General features: G+C 33.6%; 1 protein-coding gene across 1 annotated transcript; it reads right to left on the bottom strand.

Moving 5' to 3' along the window:
- Positions 1–2498: 2498 nt before the first annotated feature.
- On the bottom strand, positions 2499–10743 carry LOC144365763 (amine sulfotransferase-like). The gene is made up of 4 exons (XM_078018511.1): positions 10707–10743; positions 8132–8283; positions 6137–6345; positions 2499–2657 (listed from the first exon to the last, which is right to left on the bottom strand). Exons 2-4 carry the CDS (start codon positions 8271–8273, stop codon positions 2499–2501), a joined length of 510 nt encoding a protein of 169 aa, XP_077874637.1. The 5' UTR covers positions 8274–8283; positions 10707–10743.
- Positions 10744–12364: the final 1621 nt, after the last annotated feature.

The raw sequence follows: 12364 nt of genomic DNA, 5'->3' as shown, positions 1-12364 counted from the left end.
GTCTACAGATCTTATAAAATCTGGCTCCTATAAAACCCCTTATATTAAACTTTCATCTCTCTCACATTGTTCAAGTTCTTCCCTTAGGTCCTCAAGGGACTTCTGTACTTTCCCTTTTTCTTATCTTATAAGTCTCTCCCATGACTTTTTTTTCTTAGCTCTTATTTATTAGCTTGCATTTCCCATGTTCTTTATTTCAGGAAAGAAAAAAAAATGACCATTACATTTGACTATACTAGATACCCTCAGTACATATGCACATTGAAATTGAATTGGACATTACCTTAATATTTGCACTTATTACTTTTGAAATACATATACTAGCTTGGTGAGTACTTGTTTTCCCTGATACATTATGAGTTTTGTCTATACAAGATTCAGTCGTCTATTACTCATGATGCAGTGCCAGGCACAGAGCAATCATTCAGTGATTTTTTAAGTAACTGAATAGATGATGTATTAATGAATCAATATACCAATCAGAGTCCACAGAACATTGAACTTCAACTTTGTGTAATTCAATAAAACTTTGAATTACACAAAGTTTTCAGGCAGTTTTGAATCTTTCACCAGCATATAAGCATTCTATGACTTCACATGAGAACTAATTTTAAGATTCTGTTTATAGGAAGAATGTGCCTCACTGGACTCACCCTCACCTACAGCAATAGTTATCCTATCTTAGACTTCATGCCTCAATGCCTTGGTGTTCCTTGATGAACTTTATTAAGTATAACTACCATGGAAAACAGTTTGGTGTATGGTGTATCCTCAAAAAAAAAACTAAACTAAAAACAGAACTACTGTATAATCCAACTGTCACATTCCTGGTATATATCAAAAAGAAACAGTGCACCATACAAGAGACAACTCACATGCCCCTGCTTATTGATCCACTATTCACAATAGATAAGGATTCAGTCTACATGGTGTTTATCAACAGATAAACAGAAGAAGAAATTCTCTCTCTCTCTCTCTCTCTCTCTCTCTCTCTCTCTCTCTCTCTCTCTCTCACACACACACACACACACACACACACACACATACACACACAAACACTGAACTATTATTCAGATATAAAAAATGAAATTCTCCAGCAAAATTCATGGAACTGGAAGACATGATGTTACCAAAATAAGCCATAGAAAGACAAGTAGCACTAGCAGCACACATGAAAACAACAACAAATATTGACTGAAAGTAGAATCGTGAATACTAGAGCCTGTGAAGGGTCCAGGGGGAAGGGGAGGTAAAGGTGGAAGAAGGGATATTGGATATAGTCAGTGTATGTTGTATGGTCATATAGAAATCAGATACCAAAACCCATTAATATGTAATTAATATTAATAAAAATGATTTACAAGATTGGTATCCTAGATAGTTGAGGTTGTCTTTACTGCTACAGTTGTTACATGATAATCATGGTGACTGTGCCTAGTGAGAAGACACCCTTGAGGAAAACCAATACTAATTAATGGATAAGCAGGAAATTAGAACCCCTATTTAACCCCCAAAAGCCTACAAAATATGTATAAAAATGACTAAGAGAATGAGTTTTTCTGAAACCAGGAGAAAAAAAGGTTTAAAAATGAAATTTTTAAAAATACTTCTTATTTTACCTTTTTCATATCTTCATAGCTCATGAACTGAATATTGAAGTCATGTCTGTGTTCATACCAGCCTCTTATGTGATCAAACCAACGACTTCCCATCACTGTACAAAAATTAATTAGTAACAAGGTGAAGATGTTGCACTTATTGAACAGCAAAGTATTCTGTCTTTTCCTCCTTATACTCACAAAAACAAAAATAAAGGCCCAACCACTGGACAACTATATTACTGTTTTGAAATGATTACTGCTTAGGGGAACAATCATGGTTTTCATAGAGAAGTGACCATGAAAAGCGACCTTATGGATGTAGGAAGGCAGCAATAAAGAAATGAGAAAGCCCCTGGATCTAAGTTTAAATCAGATTTCTTTAAAGCAATTTCCTCCACTTTCCTATATCCACCAGAAAACACACATGTCCATTTTCTTCTCATTCTCTAAGATCTCTGGTTAGTGAAGCTACCTGTTTACAATGAAACAGAACCTGAATGTAATCTTTAAATGAGTGAGATCCTGATACTTCTCACTACAAGTCCAGTAGAACAGTCAATCCTCATCAGTAGTGGAGTGATAAACTCCACCATGGCCCTAGAAGGCTTACCACAGTTCCATGAGAGGGTACACAAACACCCTGATCATTAGTGATTCTGGAATGTATTGTTTTAATTATATTTGTAGCTAGTTTAATTTGAGAGAATATGTGTAAGCCTTTTATGGACTGGTCAAAAGGTTTCCTAAACAACATGCCTTTGCAAATTTGACAAGACCCACATGGTCCTGGCAAGGAAGGAAAAGCCACTGGGTGGCAGACTAAGTTCATGTATCATAGTAACTACTCAAAAGCATCCATTGTACAATTGCCCTTTTCCATCTCTCAAAATATCTTCCCTAAATTCCTTGATAAATAAATTCATAGTTACCTTGTCCATCTAGAAATATTTCTATAAAATTCTCAATAGTATCAGAAGGCTTTAATCGAGCCACCCAATTTGAAAAATGAAAAAAGGAAACCAAAACATCTTTAGGATTTCTGTAGATATAAAGAATCTGCAGGGAGAATTAGAAATAATATTAACAATTCCAGTATATTATTTCAAATGTTTAACAGTTGCATCATATTTATTAGCGGAATGAATCATAATTATTTTAATCCATTCTACTAGCCATGGAAAATTAGATGTTTCTTCAATTTTTCTCTATTACAAAAAGTATTGTTAAAATAAATACTTTTATATTTAGGAGAGAAACTGTATAAAGAAAATTAATATGAAAAATATCAATAATGAAAAGTTGGGTCAAAAAGTCCTTTCACAGAATATACAATAATTATGGTCAATAATCTTTCAAAACAGGCTTATTCACATTACTGAGTAATGACATGTAAGTTAAGATCACTTGAAAAACCACTTCATAAATAACACATTGAAAAAATTTAAAATTCTGATATATATCATTACTAGGGGGGAAAACAAAACATATCCATTACCAATTTCAGCAAGAATTGATACACCTGCTTTCTTAAGAAAATATAGCCCCATCCTATAGAACTGTACATCATTGTAATTTTGGCTGTGCAGTCCCTTCTTGGATGTATATTCCAGGGAAACTCCTGCATATGTGCCCAAAGGGCATTCTCAAGAACACTCAGAGCAGCATGTAGTGATATTCAAATGCTGGAATATTCTGATTTTTCTATGAAGAAAAAGAACAGATCTGATAAAACTACTTTCAAAAGTTGTAAAGTTATGCACCAGTGAAAATGGAATTTCAAATCAAGAACAAACAAGAGCATGTGGCAAAGTCCTAGCGAACTAGAGAATAAGGAATGAAATGAAATTAAGTAAAATTGCAGGCCAAATGATTTAACGGGATGGCCATAATTTATTTTCAAAGATCAACAGAAAAGGAACATTTGTACACAGATGATCATAATAGAAAAATTTCAATGGAAAAGTTCCAGTAAATCTGTAAGTATTTTGATTTAGCCATAATCATAGTAGAACATTTACAGAGAATTGTCTTTAACAAAACAATAAAAGGAAAAATAAATTTGTAAAATTGATTATTAAAATTTCATTTTATTTAGTTTCTAAAATTTGTATAAGTACCCAACACAGAAAATTTATCTCCTTTTCTCATGTATGAAACATATTCTATGTTTGAAAACTGATCATGCAATTGACAATTAACTTTTAAATAAATTCCCAAAATTAGAATATGTAAACACCATCGCCCATGATAGAAAACTATACAAACACTTTTAAACTAAAAAAAATCTCAAAAGAGCTGAAACCAATTAAAAAGGTAAAACTGAAATGACAAAGTATTTAAACATTAACAAAATTACACCCATAGTTACACTAAAAATGGTATTCATTTTAAAATGTTAATATTGACAAAAATAAACACTGGAAATAGATGTACTGGACATTTAATTATAGAAGATAGAAGATAAATACTAAAATGAAACAATAATTAAAATGAAAGTATACATGAACAAAAAAGAAAACTTGAATTATGCTTAAAAAAAGAAAAACCTAGTTCTGCAGAGGGTGAAAACATAGTAAAACAGAAAAATCCTTATATCCTAAAACTCTAAAAATAAAAGAATATAACATTTTTATCATTGCAGCCTGAATTCAAATAAATGACCACAAAATTGAAGTAAAGTGACAAGATCATTAAAATGTTATACTTGGTCTGGGGATGTGGCTCAAGCCATAACACGCTCACCTGGCATACATGGGGTGCTGGGTTTGATCCTCAGCACCACATACAAATAAATACAATAAAAATGTTGTGTCCACCGAAAACTGAAATATAAATATTAAAAAATTCTCTCTCTCTCTCTCTCTCTCTTTAAAATTATAAAATGTTATACTTTTTTTCAATTTTAAATATCTATAAGTGGGTAAAAAGCACACTGAGAACAATAAAAGGTACATATAGATGGCATTAAAGTAGACCTGATACATAGAATGAAACTCGAGGAATGTCAGAATATTGCAATGTTTGTTTTCCCAGAACAAATCTCTCTTAAATTAAAACCCACATTTGACAATCATTGTGGAACTAAACTATATTGTAAAAAGTTGATAGAAAAATTTGACTTATCTGGGGCTAGAGCTGTGGCTCAGCATTAGAGCACTCACCTCCCATGTGTGAGGCTCTGAGTTCTATCTTCAGCACCACATAAAAATAAATAAGTAAAATAAATTCGTGTCCAACTACGAAAATTTAGCATACCAATATATAGACTTCAAAACAGTAGAGGTACTCAAGTGAATGTTTTAATATATTGTTTTGGGCCAACCAGCAAACTCCTTAGACAAGTATAAGGCAATGTTCATGTCTCATAAGCAGTATCAGATGTAATTTATAATCAGAAGAAGGTTAAAAATAGCCAGACTCCATGTCCCATGCCAGTAATCCCAGCTACTCTGGAGGGGAAGACATGAGGCTCATGAGTTCAGAGCCAGGCTCAGCAAAAGAGAGGTGCTAAGTTATTTAGTAAGATCATGTTTCTAAATAAAATACAAAATAGGGCTGGAGATGTGGCTCAGTGGTTGAGTGACCCTGAGTTCAATCCCTCCTTACCACCCCACACCTCCTATCCCACCAACAAAAAGGTTAAAAATAATACTATTAGTTAGAAAAAGGCTAGAGGGCATTTACATAATCTTTGTTGTTAGTGTTGTGTTTTCTTAGTACAGCATCAGAACCAGAAGTCATGAAAGAAGTATTAACAGTTGGGTTACATAAGGTTAAAAGTTTTCAACAATTTATTTAAAAAGTCTTTCCTTTATAAAGGAAAAGATTTTGCCACAAATAAATTTCCCACAAAACAGGAAATAAGACAACCTGGAATAAGAATATTTCAAGACCAATAAAAAATAAAAAGATAATCTTATTAAAATTGAAAGAGTTAAATTCCCTCAGAGAGATTACTTTCTTACTTAGCATATTAGGCAAATTTGATAATTCCCATTATTAGTAAGCATGTGAGGACAGAGGCATTCCTACATGGTTATTTGATGAAGTCTGATTTATATATTATAAAAAGCAGGCAGGTAATCCTGGTCAACACTTAAAATATTAGACATTTGAATTTGAAAACTTCACATTAATTGAAACACAGCATAAGAATTAAAGTGCAAGTCTTTATGTGAATGTTTATTACAGCACAAGACATCCATTGACTGCAACTTACCTATTCATTAAATACACATTAATTATTGCAAAGCCATACAACAAATTTCTATGAAACTACAAAAAAATGGCATTTATGGCCAATGTGAAAGAATTTTTGTTATATGCTGTAGAATTACATTGCAAATTATATCCACAGTTGCTTATTACAGGCATAGTTTTTAGGACTTTCATATACTTTTATTGTGGAAGGCAATGTCCTAAACATACAATGATTGTAACATTTGGAAAACTGTGGTTTAGTGAGGTTGGGGAATCTACTTAAAGCAGGTTATTTTGTTTGTGAAAAAAAAAAAAGATTAATCTGTATGACATACTTTAGCTTTTTTGTTCTTCAGACCTTTTGGAACTAAATAATATGGGAGATGGGAAGTGAAGAGGCGAGGGGATGGCATTTTGATAAAGTCCAAATTGTGAATATTGTATTCAAAGAAAGGAGCTCTATCCATTGTTTTGATATCTTCAGTTCTGTTACGATGCCCCTCAAAATAAATCAAGCTTAGTATCTGCTGAGTCCAGATGGTACCTGAAAAAATAAATCATCTTGTTTTCAAACTCAATTAGTCATTAAAAATTAAGTCAACAATAGTGTCATTCACCATAAAATCATTTGAGCTTTATTTTCTTTTAGACACTCTAAGTATGCTAACAACTTTGTCTGATTTTCATTTTTTTTCTCTATGAAACATTAAAGTTAATAAAGATAAAATCAAAGACTCTAAATTCCTTTATCACTTGAAGAGTTGTGTTTGTTCTGATTCCATGATAGTGATGATTTGATTAATTCTGCCTCTCCTTCTCTGTTTCCTGGTCCATGTTAGTTCCTTTTTAGTATTTTTAACTTTTTCCTTAACTTATAATAATAATTCTACATTTTGATGGGGTAGAGTGTGATATTTCCACACATGCATACACCCTGTACTGATCACATGAGGGAAATTAGTATTTCCTTCTCTGTGTCATTTCTTTCTGTTTGGAGTCTTGGAGCTTATTTCTTCTATATTTTCTTAAAATATGTTATTGGTTATGGAGTCTCTTTTTACTATATTTTGTGGGCATCTCTTTCTCCTTCCAGAGATTCCTTTCTTAGAACTTTAACCTTTAGAATTATAGAAAAATTAACAAAATTATAAGCGATTTCACTTTCTCCCCCTTTTCTATTTACCACTTAAGGTTGTGTAAACTATTTAAGCATCCAAGGATGTCAGGAAATAGCAGAATATGACATGTGCAAAGATAATATAATATATATATATTACCACTTCTTTGTAATGATGGTATTCGCAAATCTCAAAATCATTCTTATTTTATTTTCTAGTAGAACTTACTGGTTGAAACCGTTTTTGAGAATAAGCAACTGTGGATATAATTTGCAATGTAATTCTACAGCATATAACAAAAATTCTTTCACATTGGCCATAAATGCCATTTTTTTATAAATTGTTTTATATATATATATAAATCATTTTATATGATTTATATATATATATATAAAACAATTTTTTTACTTGAATGGCCTAACCATGTATGACCAGCTTCTTTGTGGTGTTCTGAAGAAACCACACTATAAATAAGCAAAACATTGTATGTATAATCTTAATAACTACAGCTTTATCCCTTAGTCTGCCTGGGCAAGTGTAAAATCTCAAACCAAGCCAATCATCCTGCCCTGCTGAAGTAGAAGTCACTATTACATAAGGCTCATTAGTACATGTTTAGCCCAACAGGATTGTGTTTTACCACTTCTTTGTAATGATGGTCTTCGCAAATCTCAAAATCATTCTTATTTTATTTTCTAGTAGAACTTACTGGTTGAAACCGTTTTTGAGAATCTTCAGTGGAAATCAGCTGTCATGGAACACTTCTCAAGAAAATGATACATCTTGGAACATGAATAATTATGGAAGATAAATCTTCCAACTCAGGAAGCATTTACAAATTATTAGAAAAGAGGTGTTTGGATTGTCTCAGGTCTGTTCAACAGACCAAGCCAACAGGTCAGCATTTACCCAGTACCTGCTCATGACTCAGCATTTAGTTTCTTTATATATATATATATTTTTTAACAGAATTGACAATGTGTCCATTGCAAATGAGCTTTGGTAGTATAGATTTGAGATTCATCTAACTTTTTTCTGATCCTTAATGGATATATAAATGTAGGTCATGCTGCTGTGGATATCTGAAAAACAGCACATTTACACAGACAGACAGACAGACAGACAGACAGACACACACACACACACACACACACACACACACACCAAACTTAATTAAAAATCTACTATCATGAGGCCACTCTTTACACTTACCAGATTTTGGATAGGTGATTATGAAGACATCATCATCTCTAATTTCAAAATCATCCGCACTTTCTACTATATGAATTTTAACTAAAGACCTTTCAAAATTGTAGCCTTTAAATTCAAGTAAGTACTCCTCTGTGTTGTCCATATTTTTTCACCTACAAGTACAAACATATAATTTCAAGTTATTTTAGAAGTGAATAATAGTTATTGAGTGGTCAATATATGCCTAGCACTGTTGCAATGTCTGATGTGTATGAATATACTAATGACACTAACTACAGCACATATATGAATGATTAAAAATGTCACAAAAAGCCAACATTGCTGTATTTCTAGCATCAGTATTTTAAAGATGAGGCAGCAGAAATGGTGAAAAGTGAGAAAAATCTTCTTAAAGGTCCATGAGGTACAGACATCATGATCTTCAACATAGAGAAGAGAAAATTAACTCAGAGAAGTCAACCAAATTATTTAAACTTGTCCAGCTAATCGTTTGGAACTGGAAAGATTGGAGAAGGGATAATTTGGTCAGAGAATTCATACTTTTTATCAAGAAATTCTTAGTGTTTTATATTTTTATTGCTTTGTTTTTGATTGTTGTAGAAATAAGACATTCTTCAATTGATATGCTTTTATTTCTATTTTATTTCCTTCTCTGCTTTTATTTCCTTCTCTGAAGGAAACTTCTGAATTAGGGATCTGAGATGCTGTTGAAAGTGCAAAATGAAAATGCTTTGCTTTTTTAAATTGGTTTTTACCTCAGAAATGCTGCCCTCATAGTTACATTACTTCATGAAGTTATCATAGTTTACAGTAGGAGATTTTAAAATAAAAAATCATATGAATCTTTTAATACAAAACTAAAACAAAAACAGAAAGCAAACAATGTAAAGACAGATATTATTAAAGTTCTGTAAGGAAAATAAACGGGAGACACAAAGACAAGATGCAGAAGGAGGAAAGATGGCAAAATGGCCAAGCTGCCAGCTTTATTTATATCCATAGGTTACTTCAGGTCATTGGCATCATTAGTATGTATTGGTCATTGTATTACTAGGCAGGTTACAGAATTAGCAACATTATGCAGCTTATCCATCAGTTACATACTAAATAGCAATGTGCAATGTTAAGAGTTGTATGTATCTCTCAAGAAAGTGTATTGTATAAAGTTACTGTTATGTGGACAAATTTAGGGTCAGTGAAACATTGTGTTTGTCCCAGGAGCTGTGTGCCTGAGATCAAGGTATAGGCTGATAGGACTTTAGGGGCATTGCCAAGCAGCTAGACATAGCACATGTATTCATTATCTTACTAGTTCCTAGGAGAAACTGCAGGACATTCTAAGGGTGGGAAACAGACTGCCAGTTACCCTCTCTCAGTGTGCTCACAAGAGGAATGCTTCCATGTATATTTCCATGATCAGAATCCCTACAAAATTCAAACCAGCCAAGCATTTCTATTAGCTCTTCCTCAGAATCTTTTCTTGAAGGTTACATAGTTGAGACAATCTCATAAGTTGTAGATTTAGAACCAGTATAGATTTGTTATTTATATTTTTTAAAATTCTGTGCATGCCAAGAAACTAAATTTGCTAAAAAGCTGCAAATATGGCTTTGTTTAAATAGTATGTCAAGAAATAACATTGAGTTCTTTACAAACAATCCAAGTTACCTGATCAATAGGAGGAATTCAGAGTTTAGTCTTTTTCAGAGTAATAACAGAAAATGATTAATGTTAGACTCACCTGGGTGATGCCTTCATAATTGGCTTCTTGGCTACCAAATGAGAGATAAAATTAAGGCCCTACTAAGCTGCTAGAGGTTTCCCCTCATTAAGTTGACATCAAGGAAACATGAAATTTTGAATAGTGGGAACAGAAGAGCTAGGCTGATGCATCAAAAGATTGTTTTCAATACAGGCAGATGGAGAGCTATTTTGATATTGACATCCTGCATTTCCTAGGAAAAACCTTGGAGAATTCAGCCTTCAGATTGTGGTGAGGGAGAATTTATACTGCATCACATGGATAAATGGAGAAGCCTATAGTAGGAGATATAAGTTGAGGAGAAAGCCAAAAGTGAAGTGTGATCCCTACCACATTCCTCCTATCAGCCCACAACACCACCACACACACCCTGAAATATCACCAAGTATTCCAGAAACTCTGGGTGATGACAAAGAGCATCAGGCGGTATCCATAAACATTTTGAATGAAATTTTTCTATTTTCTTGTTTATTACATTTAGTCACTCAACTTTCAGCCTAAGGGGAAAAGAAATTTAAAACCTGTGGTATCACGGAAGCAAAGGAGAAAGCTGTATGTGAGGAGGATTCAGGTAGGTGCTCACTGGCTCCTCAATATAGTTTGCATGTCTTTGATGCATGTAGGAGAAGCTGATTGTATAAGTAGCAAGCCTGTCTGTGCCTCCTTCTTATTACTTCATGGAAGTCATAAAGAAAAAGGGTAGGGGATGTTCATAGATAATTAGGGAGAAAAGGAGGTAAATACATATATTTGTCTCATACAAAACAGGATGAGAATTGACAGTGGCTCAGAATCTATTCTGTTAGTACTCACTGTTGAGATCAGCTGATGAAGGAAAACCAGCTCTCACAAAAATTTCAGGCTGACAGGAACTGCTCTGTCACTGAGGAATAAATAGTCCCTATGGAGTTTGTTTTGGCCAGTGAGTAGTGTTCTAGAACCTATCTCAGTAGATCAGTAGATGGGGTAGGATTTTGTTGGCCTGGGGAAAGCATATCAGGTTATCCCAAGTGGTTTTTTTAAATATTTATTTTTTAGTTGTAGTTGGACACAATACCTTTATTTTATTTGCTTATTTTTATGTGGGACTAAGGATTGAACTCAGGGCCTCACACATGCGAGGTGAGTGCTCTGCCACTGAGCCACAGCCCCAGCCTCTATTCCATGTTCTTTAAAGGGATCAAAAGCTTTGGAGATACTTAAAAACCTTTAGGAGAAGAGAGGGCACATTTACTGAATTATAGCAATTATGAAACAAAGACAAGGATGCATTTGAAATCTATAAGACAGCTTCCTTGTACCTGAATGATGGTGAGTCTTTTTCAGCCCATTTAAGGGCTGGTGATTATTCTTCAGTTGCTTTCTTGCATAATCTCAGGAAGTTTGTTTCTTCTGTTGCTTAACTGGCGGTAGCTACAGAAGGCTCTAGGGGTTATATAAACTTGCAAGTGGGTTATATGAACTCACTAAGAACATAAATTTGTTTTCCACTACACATAGAGTTGCCCTTTCTAATCGATGTCCCATTATGTTTTAATGGTGGATATTACCTTTTTGTTTTCCACAATAACTGTTATTCATCTCAGGTCTGTTCTAACATCTTTCCTGGAATCTTGAGTCATTCCTCAGTTTTTGTTGCTCATACGAGTTGCTCTTAGATAATGATTGCTAAGTTCCCACTAAATATAGAATTTGATCCCAGGGCAGATCTTGAATCTTTTCAATGTACAAATCCTCTTGGTTAGAAAGTAGAGTGTAACCAAAGGCTAATTTCAGTTTGTAAATATTAAACTTGTCTCTTATTCCTCATGATATTTTTCAACTAAGTCTGTATTTCTAAAATATTCCATTTTGTGAAGATAAACACAGTGTGAAGTGTAGAAATAGGAGTAGACTATTATTTTTACAAGCTCAATAAGAATTTCTTTCATTATACAAATTTTAATGAACAAAATATATAAGGGGTCTTTTGAGGTTCTTGGATTTTTTTGTCTTCCTCTCTTCCCTCTTTTTCTCCCTGACTTCTAATAATTATCAGCTGTGAGAACCTAGACCAGGCAGTAATGACAGCCAAGTGAATAAGACAGCTGTTTCTATGAGCAGAGGCAGAATTTTGATTCCCTTCTTCCCAACCACACAATGTTATGTGCATCTAGCAAGTAAGACGGCCTGAGAGGAATCTAGAGCAATGGCTGTTTGCAGAGGTGGGGCAGGAAAGGATAGATGTGGGACATCTTGTACCACAGTGTAAAGATTTACACAAAGAATACTTGAAATACACAAACTCAAAAGGACACCAGAGCCAGCTTGCAGGTATCACATCTTTCCACTTCAAGGACAATTTGAATTTTGCAATAATTAATCATAGAATAGATCACAATCTTTTTAGTACAATAAAGAAATGTGAGTTTATATAAAGGTAAGACAAACCTTACAGGCTGGGACAGACACTAAAAGTTTTAGGCCTTTCA

The sequence above is a fragment of the Ictidomys tridecemlineatus genome, chromosome 8 (assembly GCF_052094955.1).
Source record: "Ictidomys tridecemlineatus isolate mIctTri1 chromosome 8, mIctTri1.hap1, whole genome shotgun sequence".
Classification (NCBI taxonomy): Eukaryota; Metazoa; Chordata; class Mammalia; order Rodentia; family Sciuridae; genus Ictidomys; species Ictidomys tridecemlineatus.
The sequence above is the reverse complement of the archived record's forward strand: the minus strand, read 5'-3'. Positions and strand labels throughout refer to the sequence as shown.